We start from the raw sequence: 16,975 nt of genomic DNA on the forward strand, positions 1-16,975 counted from the left end.
GCCCCCCCCACCCCAGCGACTGGTTTTTAACACGATTCTAACCTGACACGCTCAAAGGAGTTAGATGAAAGGTAACTCATTGCCCCAGAAGATTATCATCTCGTTTTGAACACAAACTTCACAACCGATCCGTCGATGCGAACCGTACGACATCTGAAAGCTGACTTTTTACCTCAGATACCGGTTTTCCGGGGTGCAGCCGTTGCCAGGCTCCCCAGGCCGACACCAGTGTGCTGCTCCGCTGCAACCCGCTCCGCCCGCGGGGCCATGCAGGAAGGGACGGGAAACGCGTCCGGACGCGGGAACCGGGCTCGTTATTCAGGAAGAAGCGGCCCAAGTCCTCAGAGCCTCGAAACCCAGCCCGGGTTGCAGGCGGCGGAGTCCGAACAAGCAGCATCAACGGACTGGATCTGATGGGGTGCGTTGCCGTGTTCTTAGCAGAGGCACTGACGGTACCACAGACGGGCTCCTTCTTCAGAGGGTGACACTGTCACCCCAACGGCTGCAGCCACGCGCAGAAGCAGGAGACTTCTCCGGCTGAGCCGAGCGTGCAGCATCGCTGCCTGCCTGCTCTCCGTGGGGCTGGAACTGCAGAGCAGAGTGACCTGACGGTCTGACCCATCGTGTCCCGCTGGTGGCGGGAGTCACCTCCCTCGGGCACAGGCTGAGAGAGCTGGGGGTATCCCAATCTGGTTTAGAAACCAGGAAGAAGTTCTTCCCGCAGAGGGTGGGAGCACTGGGACAGGCTGCCCAGAGAAGCTGTGGATGCCCCATCCCTGGAGGTGTCCAAGGCCAGGCTGGATGAGGCTTGGAGCAACCTGGTCTAGTGGAAGGTGTCCCTGCCCATGGCAGGGGGTGGGACTGAGTGGTCTTTAAGGTCCCTTCCAACCCAAACCAGTCTGTGATTCGATGATCCAGCCTGGAGAAGAGAAGGCTGTGGGGAGACCTCACTGTGGCCTTTCAGAACTGAAAGGGGGCTTCTAAGAAAGATGAGGACAAACCTTTCAGCAGGGCCTGTTGCAATAGGACAAGGGGTAATGGCTTTAAACCAAAAAGAACTTTTTTATGACGGGGGTGGTGAAACCCTGTCACAGGGTGCCCAGAGAGGTGGGAGAAGCCCCATTCCTGGAAACATTCAAAGCCAGGTTGGATGGGGCTCTGAACAACCCCATCTGGTTTAAGATGTCCCTGCCCATGACAGGGGGGCTGGAATCCATGACCTTTAAAGGTCCCTTCCAACCCAAACCAATTCCATGATTCCACCTTAACTCGACTAAGGCTTTATCTAGACACAGAGCTATTTTAGCATAACAAAAAGTGGCTTTTAAATGCATGTTACATAAAGCAATGCCAGCTTTTATTTCGGACTCTTTAAAACTCTCTCTGTAAGCCAGACCAGGTTTAAATTAATGACACAAGCTGAACCTTGTGCCTAATTGCAGGTACCCAAGAGCTTGCACTCGTTTAAGTATACATTTAGGTTAAACACTTTATTGGAAAGGTCACACAAAGCAGAAATGACGAAAAGGCATCCCCGTCCCATCATTGTACTTTCAAGGAGGAGGGCTTCCCTGCTGCGGGAAGGTATACGCAACCGTAACTTTAGGAAGTAGGTGATGTCTCTGCTGAGATTATTTTGAACATCTTGCACAAAGCGAACCGATCTCACCTTTCAAAGTAGGATCAAGGTGCCAATAAACCACCTTAGACAGTACTGAATGTTAGATACAGCGCAGAAACACTGGAAAAGCCGGGAAACAGTCCCTCTCTGTAAAACGTACTATGCTGACTTCATCTATTGTTTTCTTGGTGTCTCACGCTAAACACATTTACCACCATATACACACTCTGCCTTTTCTGAACTAGAAGTACGGAAAAAATCCAGCAGGGCCTATGTTACACACTTTAGTTTCCATTTAATAATACAATCTAATAGTCAAGGTTATTCCTATAGATCAGACTTCTCTCAACACACAAAGCTGCAGGTGTTTCCAAACTGTCAATGCACCATCTCCCCTGCTGCCTTACACGCGAGCCACCAGCAGTTAAAATCAGTTTATAGTCTCCCACTCCCCTGCACTCAGTTTGCTGGCGAGTACCAGGTATCTTTACCATCACCTCTCTGAAGTGGGAAGACTTTAGGAAACCTGTACAAATAGCTTTTGGGTAGCTGTGAAAACCAGCTAAATCACAGGAAGAATGTAAACCCCCCCAGTGAACTGGCAGTAATTTTACTGTCTAAAACTTTCTTCATATAAATGCTTGCTGCTAGGCCTGAATTGGCCAAGCACTTGCCTCTGTCTTTAGCACTCACATCACACAGGAAAATCATCCGTGGCCTGGGACTGTGCAGGAATGTGATGTAGAGTCGGTATTGCCCCTCTTGTTGCAGCCTCGATGGAACTCGGCTCTGCTAATCACCGTATTCTGCTCCAAGTAAAATACGTGTATGCTGAATGGAAGTATGCGTGCCAGCTCTGGACAGATTTTTCATCATGCTTAACTCTAATCACCTCTCCAAAACACAGATACAGCGTGTTTATGCTTACGGTGCATTTGGTGAAGCCACATGTGCACACTTACTCCTCAGAATGAGTCACTCAAGACAAAGTCAAAGACTGAAACCATGACAGCTACCCAACCTTGGTCCACTAGAAGCTGTGCCATTAGCAATACCAAGGATCCTGCTAGTCTGACCAAGTATCTTTCAGATCCTTACAGCAAGATGTGTATTTAAGTGTCTTTCAAACTGTTTCCATAGCATCACAGCAACAGCCTAGCCACTCCACACAGCAGATGATGCAGACCTTCAGCAGTCACCTTTAACTCTGTACACCTTTTTTTTTCCCCGAGACTTCTAACAAAGCGGGTGCTTCATTCGTGGCTTCCGAAGTAAACTGCACTAGAAAAGCAGGCCAAACTAAAATCCTATTCCAGATGCCACTGAAATTCTGCACTTTTTAAAACTGAAATTCAGAGCACACAGCATCATGACTAGAACAAAAACCTTCCATGCAAAAGCTCTGGGTACTTTTCACTGATTTTACTTTGTTATCTGACACTTCATTCTAAAGAGAAGCAGTAAATCTGAAGAGCATTTGACATATTTTATTATAAATGGTCATCAATACAGAACCAAAGTCACCTTTATAAATATCTACAAAAAGCACAAAGGCAGGTTAAAAAACATTCTCTAGCACAAGCAGAAGGCTCACAGCTTTCAGTTTTTACCTTCCATGAGCTTTTTCTGTTCTTAGGGAATAAATCCTTTCAAAAGGCACTTTTTTTAGGGATTTTGGTTTTAACTTTTACTGTGAAAACAAAGCTCTGATGATTTATCAAAAAGAAAACCAGAAAGGGTAACACACCACCTTTTTGTCCAGTAAATCTGGAATAATCCCACTGTATTGTGGTTTTAACGCTCATTTAACTGAAAAAGGAAACTAGCCTAAGGCGTTTCAAAACTCCCACATCCTTCACTTTCTTGGCATAATGCCTGTCCCCCTCAGTCAGCAGAAGGCTGAGGAAGTCATAAAGGCTTCGTTCCTGTCCATACTGGAGTTGCTCTCCCCCCACATCCGTATCAAAGCCATGTCACAGCGCATTGCAGTCCTGCTTGATAACAACTGTTCAGGGGATTTTGTACCTTGCTAGCTCCCCCCTTTCCTGCAATCCTACATCATGCAAACACACCATCTCATACACAGAACAGCCCCAGCTGTTGCTCTTCAACCCAGGACTGCCAGGAAGCAAATCACAGACAAACGCTGCGGTGTAAGGCGGCGGTTATCTGTCACCCCAGGCAGCAGGGACGAGGTTATCTTCTCTGTCTGCTTTAAGGGAACAGAACACCACCTGTCTGATGTGCGTGTGTGCACGTATGCTGGAGCTGGGGGTAGGCTTGGAGGAGAGGCAATATTGCCCTAACAGGCGAGTACTCTAGGTTATTATTCGCTAACCAGAATTTTCCTTGTCCATCTGCTATTTCTTGTGTGCCGTGCTCAACAGAGAATGAAACCGAAGGTGCTGCCTTCCGGTGTTTTACCTGCATTTTAAGAGGGAACACCTTCGTAGCAGTTACCTGGCACTGCATAAAACTGTGTCCCCAGCCTAACAGAGATAGGAGCAGCAAATTATCTTCCTGTGATCCTTAAACACAAGAGCATTAAAAATCCAACCTACTACTAGCACCAAAACGACAGCATTTGCCTTTCTCTATCTTTTGTCTTTTTTCAAACATATGTCTGTATTACTGACATGCTGATGTGATCAACACTTGGGGCGCTGCTCAGCAACACTTCAGTCAGCCAGCCACACAGGTGAGTATAAACAAAGGGACAGTAAAAAGCAAGAAATAACACTCTGTTCATTTGCAAAAACATCACGCTTCCCATTAGCATACTGTACTTGACCCTTCTGGCTGGAGAGGTGTTGATGGTTTCACTCAAAGCGTCGTAGATGATTGTACAGAGACTGGACATAGGTGAAGACACACATGGGATCTGGCCTGTGACCCATCATCATCATGTCATCCACTTCTATCAAACGATCGCAGTGAGCCATTTTCCTGTAGGAGTAATACAACAGACACAGCAAATCAAGAGTTAAATCTAAGGCCTGTAACTACTTCCAAGATTCACTTGCTGCTCTGAGCATCACTGAGGCATTTAAGAAATCCAGAGGTTTATCAGCAACATTTCATTTCACAATGAAATGGTCAGGCTCAGGTTGGAGATTGTTATTTTTGGTTTGGGTTTTCCCCCACACACACTGATTGTCACATTCCTGACATCTGTAGCTTGTATCCCAATCTCACATTCCTCTGCCCAAGTCTCAGTAAGCAGGGTCATACAAGTTTGCAAAACATGAGTTCTTCTGGTTATTACATAGGCCGCTCCAAAAAAATGGGAAAACACAAGCAATGAGATGTGCCAGTGAAGGCCCATGTGGCTGTAATTACTTGTTCTCTACCAACACATCTTCCAGGTGTGACTTGGACAACAATCTCAGGTGATCAGGATGGAGAGCAGAGGCCTGACTGAGATCTGGACCAGCAAAAAGGCAATTCCAAAAGTCAATCTACTTGCTCCTGCCATTCAGGGGTCACGTTTTTTCCAGAAGCTGGATGGATAGATTAACATGCCTCAAATTCAAATCAGGTATCAAGCAGGTGGGATTGGCTCAGAAACGACAAGTTGTAGACCCAGTTCCTATGGCCTGTCAGTAACACTAGATGCCTTGTGCTCTGTGAACTCAACTTTCTTTTTTATGAGTGATACTGGCAAATTCATTAAGAAACATTCATTACTTCTAGAACAAAATAATAATAATTAATAATAATAATACCCACCAAACACTGAGACAAGTAGGGTTTTATCCTGTTCTGTCCAAGCACAACTCATGAGGCTGATTTCTCAAGCTTAGTGTGTCAGTGCTAGGGCTGGTGAGAATCACAGAGGTGAGAAGGCAGAATTCAAGTACTGCCTGAAGACTGTGAAAGACCTGAACACTGGACTCCAGAGAATTAGCCTGTACCTGGTAAAACCACCTCTGATTTTGCATTGCCAAGACTCCTGTTCTACGCATTCTCTGTTTAGAGCTTTATTATCTTTTTTGGCATGATGCATGTCAGCTGGTGATGCAGGATCTACAATAATGATTAAACTCTTCTGCTCAGCCACATTAAACTTGAACTGGAAGCACTTCACAGAGATCTAATGCGATACTCACTCAGCCATGGTGAAAGCCAGCTCAAAGTTCTGCTTGCGATTAGCTGGATCAAGCTTATTATAATCAAAAGCTTCAGGAAAGAAAGAATGCACAAGAGCACAGAATGCCATCCCATCATTCCAGCTTGAGGAGAAATTCTGGAGATCAATGTGCTGTCGTGATGAAAAAACCATACATGTTAATGCAGCAGAGGGGACAGGGAAGAGCAGCTGCTTTTGCTCACTGCAGTTTTCTGCCCTTCTCCCCCACTAACCAAAGCAACAGTGCACAGGCTTTGTGGTTTTCTTCCCCTCTTTGCATTTCCATTATCTGTATTCTGAGAAAAAAGGTCATGCTCAGCAATGAAAGCCTTTTGCCTGAAATGTCCAGGTGCAGAGCAGACACACAGTCAAGGTCCCTGATCCAAAGCCCACTGAAAATACCGGGAAGAATCTTGTCCATGTCCGTGAGCTATGGAGCGGGCCCAGTGCACCAGCTCAGTATCTGCGGAAGCTAAGGACACTGCTTATCCCCGGGAAGTATTGACAGCTGAAGAATGGTTCATTTTCTGGCTGTAACACAAGCCCTCAACATCAGAAGGATGTTGACCAGTGGGAGCGAGTCCAGAGGAGGCCACGAAGATGCTCAGGGGGCTGGAGCCCCTCTGCCATGGGGACAGGCTGTGAGAATTGGGCTTCTTCAGCCTGGAGAAGAGAAGGGTCCGGGGAGTCCCTACAGGCCCTTCCAGTGCCTGAAGGGGCTACAGGGAAGCTGGGGGGAACTTTTTACAAGGGCCTGTAGTGACAGGACAAGGGGGGACGGGTTTAAATTGAAAGCAGGGAGGGTTAGATTAGATATCAGGAAGAAGTTCTGCCCGGAGAGGGTGGGGAGGCGCTGGGACAGGTTGCCCAGAGAAGCTGTGGATGCCCCATCCCTGGAAGTGTCCAAGGCCAGGCTGGATGAGGCTTGGAGCAACCTGGTTAGTGGAAGGTGTCCCTGCCCATGGCAGGGGGTTAGAACTAGATGGGCTTTAAGGTCCCTTCCAGCCCAAACCGTTATGTGATTCTGTGACACATAATGACAATGCAAAAAATCATGGCCTGCCACTAAGAAAAAAAATGTGTGAGTGTATACTGAAGTTACATCCATAAGCACAAAAATTTAGGCTTTCAAACACTAATGCTTTGCTTTGACAGATGTACAGAATCTCACTCATGCAATCACTGTCTGGAAGTGCTGCCCATGCAAACCACGATGTTTGCGTTACCTGCACAAAACTTGACAACCCTGAGGAAGTGAACTCATTGTCTAGACATGTTTTACATTCACTTTTTGAGTACGTTTTTTTGGCAAATTCTCCTGAAAAAGAGAAAGATGGAAGTGCTTCACCTTGTATCCTATGGTTTTTGAACGACACCAGTCTAGCAGAATTTGTTTAATGCTGCTAGCGCTGGCAACCGCAAAACTCTGCGACCTCTTCAGTTTAGCTCTGGATTGTCCTTTTCCTCTGGAAAATTAACAGAGACCAGATTAAATTACTTCCTAGAAAAACTTAAAGCTACTTGGCAGCAACATCCAGGCAACCTTGCCCAGTCAGCCCCTACCCAGGTGATATTTGAGAAACATGTTACTGAAACTTCAACTTGTTGGTCCTGCAAGAAAAACGTGTTTTCATTTCACTAAAGCTAGGATTCACTAAAGCCCTCTTCTGTTTAAACCACACCCCCATCACGGTGCGTGAAGAAGAGTCCCTGGTTTTGGTACTTAATGCACGGCATTGGAAAGTCACTATATTCCCAGGCTCTTACGATGGAGAAGGAGCTTTCACAGCTCTCTTTCCTGATATAAGGCACCTGCTTCTTCAGCTGAACAGCTCCAGAGCCAGAGGAACCTGTAGCTGTGAATTTCCAGGGCTCAGTCTGCGAGGTCAGCAAAGCTATACACGACCTCATGCTGTCCCTTAGCTCAATACCCTGCTGGGAGAGAGTCCTCCCACCCAGATGTTCTCTGCTGGTAATAACTGACAAATTAGCTTCCCGTTAACAAACCCATTCTGGAGACAAGGGGTGTGACGTACTTTCCACCATCCTGTTCAAATTTCTCAAAAAGTGCTTTCCTGGCCTGTGTTCCTGTAGTCCGTGGGAGCGTCTGAGACCGCACCAGTTCGCGTCGTCTTTCAACCTGGCGATGTGCAGTGGGAGGAGAGGAGTGAGAGCTGGGGGTCACATCACAGCGACTCTCAGTGGCACTGGAGAAACAGAACATGAAAAGTGTGTGGTTAAACTAAACACAACTCTCCGCAGTGCCAGCAGTCAGCATAAAGTCCCAACTGTTGCCTACCCTAAACCTCCCAAACCAGCCTTTTCAAGAGGGCCCGAGTGAGCCAAAAGCAATTTAAGTAGAAGTCAAAGTTTTATCGACAGACTACAGCACTTAAGCATAGAAGAGTCTAAGGTACTTTTACAAATGAGACATAGCTGGACAAGTCACGGATGCTTTACAGCACTGAGTAAAACAACAATTTTGTGGCCAAACAGGAGCACTAAATCCCTTTGATTTCCAATTTTGGGGTTCCTGGAGGGTAAGCCACATTTTAAAAATGGAACATGAAGAATCATTCAGAAAGTACTTTTAAAATTTGTACTTACAGTACACAGAATCCTGAGCTCATGTCAGTGTCAATTCACTGACCGCAAGCTGGTAATTTGAGGGAGAAATTTAGGACTGTATTCTAATTTGTGTTTATTTGGGCCATAAACCAGCTCACCAGCATTAATGAAGTAAGCCACACATCACATTTGGAAATGATCCCCATGACAAGATGGGGAAACTGAGGCAAAGAGCAATGACAGCAGTGTCACACGTTAATTTCTGGTACAGATGGAGGTCAGATCTGGCAGCAAGTTCTCTAGGGTTCTCAGCGTATCATGAATCCAATATCAAAGAGCTGAAGTTGGAACTAACTCAGAAGAAATGCCAAATTTGGGATAATTTCCATGGCAAATGCAAGCCCGATTTAAGAGATTTAAATTGGCTGCCCTCCCATTTTTCTTGATGTGCATTTGATAGCAGTCATATGTTGGTTTCCAAAAATAAGCCCAAAGTACAAATTTCACCACAGCTGAGTATTTTTAAAAGTGTTTTTAAAGAGCCTGACAACTTCCTCCTTCAAACAAAAATCCACCGCTGGCACTGAGGGTTCTACTGACTACACTAACAATGCTGAAGTCCACAGTTAGGTGTGCTTTAAACTGCTCGACAAAAGATATTTATCCCTTCCCATCTCTGTTCCACTTAGCCCCTAGGAAAGCTCACAACCTTTAATGGGCTTAAAATACAGCACCTGCGACTCACCTATTCTCCAAGCCAGCAGCACACCTATCCCTTGAGAGTGTCCTGACCACAACGACCTAACAAAATGTCATAAAAATGCATACCTTTCACCAGTTTTCGTTCCACTACTTGTCCCATAGCTCACAGTTGAGACAGACTTAGTGACAGAAGTGGTATTCTCTGTACAAAAGCAGGAAAAAAGATGCATCAGGGCAGAACCTTCTTTTATCTGCGTTCCTCACACATTTTCAAACCATTCCCTGAGAGACAGCCATGCAGTGATTTTTACACACCACAGTGAAAAGCTGCATGCCTCTGTCTAACTTCCAGTATCACTCACAAGCTGGGAAGGGATTTTGCCCAGGGTTTCAATCCCTCTGCAAACCTGTGGCACTGCAGCAAGGGTGGTGTAAACATACCAGAAAGGGCCACGAGAGGATGCCTTTGATAAAACTGCACTGGGAAGGCTGGATCATTTCAGGTTCTTGTGCAGACCCCAGAGAAGGGCACACTGCCATGGATATTTCAGTGAAAGGAAGAGATGGTGCTACAGCTCAGCTTGCAACGGTCATTCTGGCAGACATATGGAGTCCTGGGAAGTCTGCCACGACTGAGAGCGTAATTTAAATTACCTAATTTCCACCAGGAAACATTTCAGTTTGTAAAGTAGAAGAGACTCCAAAGGTTGCAAAGGTGGCTTGAAATCAGCTTTGCTTCTTCCTCCCCGCACCCTTATGTTCTGCCTTTTGTCCTTCACCCAGCTCTGGACACCAGCTATGCTCTGTCAATGCAGAACAGTGGAGTGGCTTGCCCAGTTTTAACACACTAAAGCCAAAACTTGCCACATAAGCCAGCAACTCATTTATTGAGGGCTCCTTTTACACACGAAGAAGACAGACTGATATCTTAGAAGCAATCCAACCAGATCCCCGTTCAAATCACTCTGAAAATGCTGAACTCTCCCCACTGCTTGTAGAAGGGATCCAGAAGAACTAGACTTCTCACATAAAATACCCTGGTAAATGTCAGCATACACACGTGACACATTTGGGACGAGAAACAATTGCCAGATATTTGTGCAAATCTCCGAGGTTCTAAGCTAAAGAGGCGTGTGATCCCTGTTCTGGATGAGCTACATCTTTGCTAAGGTTGACACTTGAGATCACTGCGAAATGCCAGTACATTGTGTGCACAGTAACAGCCTGGTGACAGGGATCAGAAGTACTTTTGGACAGAGCTCAACTCACCTACTTTGACTGCAACTGAAAATCATTAAAGGCATTTTATGTCCTCTCACACATTCATATATGAAGGAGACTTCTTACTGCTATTCTGCTAAAAGGAATTTGCTTCAACCTCCATAGGGTGGACCCACCACTTTCCAACTGCTATTACCTTGCATTCAGCCACAGTTTTCCCCCTGGTCAGCTGAAATCCACTGCTCAAACTGCCTGCTCCGCCACACTTTTCTGAGGCCTGTTGTTTCCACTGCAAAGGCTGCTTAAGAGCACACATGTACACCACTGTGCAAATAAGGCTGAGTACCACTCGCTTGGAGCTGACTGAGAATCTGATAGAGCAGAACAAGTTTTCACAATACCTGGGAAACTGAATCTGCATGCAGTCGTGTTAGCAATTTTAATAGCACCATGCACCTGCTCATCGGAATGACATGTTCAGATCTGAATTCCCCAGACATGGAGTATGGAACCCCTCTCAATCAGTGCTGCATAAGGACACACTGATAGGAGCACTCACCTCCAGTGGCAGATGAACCCATTGTTCTCACCATACTTGAATTCCAAGCCTTCACTGAAACAGCAGGAAAAAAAGACAAAGGAAGGCTTTGCTATATTCTTAGCTATAGTAAGATAAAAAGATGAAAGAATAATCCCTATCTCTTGCTGGCAATTCCATCTGGTCTCTCTCTGCAATTTCTAACCCATACATATAGTGTGATCTGTAAGTGTCACCGTCACTAAACGCACATGAAATACAGCTCAAAGATGAATGACTTCAATGTAAAATGAAATGAGTTGTGGTTTTGGTTTGGTTTTTTTAACCCAGTTTAGATATAAATAAGATTCTGCAATCACTCTGACTCGTGTATATGTGTCAGTTTGCTGCTGGTCATTCCTCCCTCCAAATGACTGTTGAACCTGTTAGCCAAATATCTGCCTAACTTCTCAAGGGGCCTCAGGTCTCAAAGCACTAAAACTCCTGCAAATTTTGTCACAATAGCTGGTCATATTGAATAGACACTTATTCAGTAACTGTGCTACAGGACAGCCTGCACTATGAACTCAGCTGTATTAGGCAGCAAAAATTCCCAGCAGATGTGATATTACAGCTTAAAGCTCCACCTAGGACCTACAATATCCTAAATCAGTGCCCCATCATGAGATAAGGAGCCGTAGAAGCGAGGTTTACATAATTACCGCTGGTCACAGTACAACCCCTGTAGCACCAGTTTCTTGAAGTAAAGAAATGGGACACAGCTTCAGCAAACATCATTTTTGACTCTTTTACCTGACTGGCTGGAAGTTTTCACTCCCATCGCATTTTTGCTCTTGCTCTGTCCCAGCAGGCCAGCGGACGCATTGGTTGTTCCTGCTTAACTGGTGGTCTCCCCTGAAAACTTCTCTGAGATCCTGGTTACTGCAGTAACGGGAAGGTGGGGCATCTGTAAGGTGACTGCAGGAGCATGGGCTTCAGGGGAAGAGTCCGACGTGTGAGAAGAGGTCAGTTCATGGGAGACTTTTGCCTGACCTAGTGAAGAAAAAGGCAAGAAGAGAGGAGGTAAATTTATTTGCAGATTTTAACAAAGTTACAAACCAGTTTCCACGCAACAACTTTATTTTACAATATTCCACCTAATTATTCCACCTGATTCTCCCTGTGGGACATTACACCATTTACAGCACGCAGTAACAACCCATGTAAGTGATCCTTGCAGCTATCGTACCTGTCCTAGACGAATCTCAGCAAGAACAACTTCTTCAGACCATTAATCCACCAGCATCTGCACCTGCACAACTCCTCTGTGCAGCCCCTGCCCCCAGTCCCTTGCCATAGGTTAGGAGACAGCATTTTTGTTCTTTTCATGGTTTTATGAAATGCTGCATGCCTCGGGTTTCTCAAAAATGGAGATGGTAAGTCCTTCCTTTGCTGAGGGATGATGGAAGCAGACAGGTAATTTGCAAAATGTTTTGGGATGCAAGGCTACAACAGCACCCAGAACAGCAGGCCTTGTGATTACTAGTGCCCCAACATAATGTGACAGCAATAGTCTCTAATTTATGAAACACCATAGCGCACGTTTAACAGTAAAGTTTAAAAGGTAAACTAGCTGGGAAATAAAGGTAAATGGTATCAGTGCCACAGTACAATATCCTTGCTGAAACCACAGCAGATTCTAATGATTCCAACATGTAAGAGCTGCTCTGTGACTGCCAGGATCAGGTATTTTACAATTATTGCTACTTCATTTCATGCCCTGTTCTTACCTGATGAAGACTGATGCCCATTTTCAATGATGGGAGAACTAAAAACTCTTCTAAACTCAGGTTTGTGGTGGTCATCCAGGTCTACGCTCTGTCAGAACAGACAAGAGACACGACAGTCAAATTTCAAACCGCAGCAACAGTTAAAGAACGCCAGAACCCCCTGCCACGAACAGGTCTGCCTTGTGCTAGTGACCACAGCACACGGGGGCAGTTCCCTAACCGCAAGGGCCAAACCTGCACACTGAGCACTGGCAGCGCAGGGCTCCTATCAACCTCCCCATGCTTGTCCCCACACACGCCATCCACCCAGGAGGAGTCTCCCACTTATGTTAGATAAGGGCATCACCATCCCTGTGGAGGTGATAAACAGCGGGGAGATTGAGATTGCATTAAAAGCTCGATGTTCTGCAGTTTTTTTCTGTTTGCTGGAGGAAAAGTATGACATTCAGATAACATTGTAATAGTATTACGTAAAGCACGTATGATCCTAGAATTTACAGCTGCATTGTAATCTGCAGCTCCTGTACGGACAGTTTTGTCCTGGGAAAAGCACCAATTTTTTCCCATGACGTTTACCGATATAATTCCAGAAAAATCAGCCAAGAATTTTTTGGGGGTTTTGTTTGTTTGTTTGTTTTGGTTTGTTGGTTTGGTTTTGTTGGGTTTTTTTTCAGTTGGTTTGTGGGCATGCCAAAAAGATCCAGAGGAACTACGTGATTTTTGGCTGCAGAAACTAAGAAACTGTTTCACAGACACACCATTACTTCAATTAAAAAACGTAGCTTCCATGATGTGGCAAATATAAGCAGTAGAGTGAAATTCCCCAACACAATTTCTATAAAAAAGTTTTAATTTATTCTAGACAGACACCTAACTACCAAAACTTTTATGAATAAAATAAAGGAAAAAAATCTGTAATCTGCATTTAAAATACAAACTTCATATCAACTCAATCCAAACAAGTTTTGGTTTGGGGTTTTTAAGACAGAAAGAAAAAAAAAGATACTGAAGGCTTCATACTGCAGGTGAGTGTAAAAACAACAGAACATAACAGGAAATAGGCAGGGTCTATACACATAGTAACTTTTTCGTCTCTGCTTTTTGTTCACAGGAAATATGGAGCGAACTGGTGGTTTGGTTTTACTTATTTACTCCATAGCTTCATCTCAAATTATGGAATAATTTATTTACAGGGTGGAAAAATATATCTCATGTAAAATACAGAAACTGCATGATCAATCCAAGATAAACCAAAAACAACAAAAAAAAGCAGCTTCTTGGAACTTGTCTGCTGTGTGTGATGCATGTGTTTACACTCACCCCAACTTAATTAAGAACACCAGACAACCACGTTAATGCGCCTTTGAGATTTTTTAAAAGCATTTAATCTTGTTGCAGAGTGCACAGACCATTTTCATGTCCATTACTTGAGATACCAGTACAAGTACAAATCCCACTCAACTCCTGGTAACTATGGTCCGAGATATTGCTAAGAATTTGTTCACCAGTATTAGATTACAGCAAGGCAGCCTGAACACAGCTTCATCGCAGCGTCTACAGTTGTCTCCCAACAGATTTCAATGGAACAGGTGTACAGAGCAGAATTTGAGCTCCATGCCTACACTACTAAAAAGTCAAGGAAAATCCTTCTCTTTTCTTTAAGGTTGGGCCCTACATTCCCAGATCACACTTGGTATCCAGGTTTTTCAAGATGACAGCATAACCCCCATTACCCTGACTACAAGACGAGGACTTACTGCCCTGTAAGCAAGTGCCTTACAAGGATGTATTACAATAAACCACAGAAAGGAATGGCAGCAAGACACTGATACAGCAGAGTCTTTGAGGCTTGGCTTGGACGGGGCATTTTATTCTATTGGGTTGTATAGTATTTTTTAACCTGGGGTCAGTCTCATGTAATTTTTTTCTATGCTAGGGGAGGAAAAGGGATACGATCACCTGGATTTTCAAACAAGGCAATACCAAGTTCAGAAGAGGACTGGAGACTCCCTGAGCATGTGGAAGATGTAGTCTCAGAAAAGACAACTTTTAAAGGTTTCTCAGCCAGGATCTTCCATCTAATTCTCTTGTCTAATTTCTAAGTCAGTGGTCTTCCTGGGGTTCTATATACATGCACGTGCTCCACTAGATAAGAGCACAGAGGTTGTATGATGAGCCAAAACATTCCTTAGTCTGTTTACCATCAAAATGTATAGGAGAGGCTGCCTTTTTAAAAACAAACAAACAAAACCCCAAACCCACACCAACCACCACCACTCAACCAACCAACCAACCACGCACAACACTATGTTTTGGCACAAGGTGGCTTAGCCCCTTAACAAGACCGCCAGATTTCCACTGATGCCCAGTGACGGCGTCGGTGCACCCAAGACAGCAGGAGTCGGAGTGTCCATTCCAGAGCCCGCCGTCAGACACGCTGCCAGCTGGACAAATCAAATCCCTAATTAAATTCAGTGTATCAATCCAAACAAGGAGAATGTTTGCTTTGTTTTAATTTTGCTCTATACTTCTTATTTAAAAAGAAAGGAAAATAAACGAGATTGGGGAAGTTGGAACATTCAGAACTTCTCCCTCTTTCCCAGCACTGATGTTTTCTTACAAGCAAAAGCACTACAGTTCAGCTATGTAGGCTCCACTCATTTTGTGGGATCTCTTCCATTTAGCAGCTGCATTACAACCAGGTTTTCAGAAGAGCTCACATCCAAAGCTGCACTCTTTAGACAGTTAGTCAGCTTAGGCCCAAAAAGAGCCTTCTTTTGCAAAGCCGGTCTGCAAACTTTTTTCACGACACCTCACCAGAAGACCAACTTCTTTAAAATACCATGTGTCTCTCCTGGTAATCAAGAATACTTTTCATTTTTATACCACCTGCTCTCCCCACAGGGAAGGCTTCCACACGCACGCACAGTCTGACTGACTGACGCTAAACTGGATCTGTGTTGTTGCATCCAGATCTTTTAATTTGTGAAAATGTCAAAGTTTCAGAATAATGTTATTTGTCAAGAAGAAGGTACGACGCATGAGTCAATTCAATTATCACCAGCTGCCAGGGTTAACTCGAGAAGATTTCACCAAATATTAATTATACGAACCACAAAGACTCAGGGGTTCAGAACTTTGTTGCTGTATTGTGGTGTAACCGATACCCTAGTAGGCATGTATTACCCATACCCAGAACTGAAATGCGAAGCACAGCTAATGCAGCTCCCTAGGATGTACCCGGGGCATACAGTTAAGCTGTTCTACCATCGTGCCAGCCATTATGACCCAAACATGGTGCGTGCCTGTGCGGACTGTGAACAGGCATCTGCTCTCTACTCCGGGGGAGTGGCAGTGAGCACAACAGGCAAATGAGGTGGGCACTGCAAAGATCACGTAGCATCCTACACCCTGAACTGGCTTCCTAACGCAGTGACAGGTGCTGCATTAATCCGTTTTATGCAAACCTGACTATCTCATTCTGGCCAACAGTGCTGGGGAAGAAACTGATACCAGGCTGGAGGATGGGGAAGGCCAATGTGCTGATAACACATGGGGAGGATCTGGGATCAAGATTCTACTGTGCATTTAGTAGTGTAAGGCTAAAGTACTTTAAAAATCCACTTTGCTTGGAGACGCTAAGCTTCTGACAAACCCGTGTGTGTAACAATACTTTCTGTCAATGCTGTCTACTGTGAATAGCAGAGGGACAGGTACCTGTATCTGTGCTGAATAGTAAGAAGTACTCATTTGTACAACTCATGGAACAACATGATGAGGAACTGGTAAAGTTGAAGAAAAAGATGTTAACGTTAATGTTTTGCTTGCCTTACTCAGGCCTGCTCTTAGAAGTAATCTCTCTGTAGCTCCGAAGTCTCCATGTAATGTAGGAGGATAATGCTTTCCATACTCGTAGGGCTGCTGGAGTTCCTCCTGCATGGCAAGAAGCTAGACCTTGGAGATCCAGTGAAACAGGCAAATATTGTAACCCAGCAGTAAAAATCCCATGCAGTCAGAAAAATTAAGCACCAGATCATGAGATCAGAAAGAAAATAAATACAATTTTTATTTCCTCTCCGAGCCTCTAAGGTGCACGTCTGTTATGTCTTCAAGCTTTTGCCTGCAACAAGGTGAAATTGTGGAAGAATGATAGGCAAACGAGACTCCTCTCTCTGAGACCTGTCATCCAAAGTCTTTCGTAAAAGCACCGATTATCAAAACAGCCATGATAAAAACTACTGGATCTAGAAATGTTTATCTGTGAAAGGTACCTCCCCTCTTGTTACACATGCCAGATGAAACCGATGCTTCACTTTGGTGAACGGCAAAACCATCGCTGACCTCCACAAGGCAAGATTAGAAGCTCTGTCCCCTGCATATAACAAGTCCTCTCCATCTGTAACTGACCCTGCAGCTTGAAGAAAAAG

At 44.8% G+C, this 16,975-nt stretch overlaps 1 protein-coding gene across 1 annotated transcript; it reads right to left on the bottom strand.

The window, feature by feature from the left end:
• Nucleotides 1–4,347: 4,347 nt before the first annotated feature.
• Nucleotides 4,348–12,636, bottom strand: SMTNL2 (smoothelin-like 2; the record flags this gene model as incomplete). Its single annotated transcript, XM_010159356.1, is given in 7 exon segments — nucleotides 4,348–4,567; nucleotides 5,731–5,882; nucleotides 7,099–7,216; nucleotides 7,787–7,957; nucleotides 9,147–9,222; nucleotides 11,572–11,811; nucleotides 12,549–12,636. Coding segments are annotated over 7 exon segments (972 nt in total), but the record flags the coding sequence as incomplete, so codon positions are not given.
• Nucleotides 12,637–16,975: the final 4,339 nt, after the last annotated feature.

This window comes from Eurypyga helias, unplaced genomic scaffold (assembly GCF_000690775.1).
Source record: "Eurypyga helias isolate BGI_N326 unplaced genomic scaffold, ASM69077v1 scaffold24019, whole genome shotgun sequence".
NCBI classification, from domain to species: domain Eukaryota; kingdom Metazoa; phylum Chordata; class Aves; order Eurypygiformes; family Eurypygidae; genus Eurypyga; species Eurypyga helias.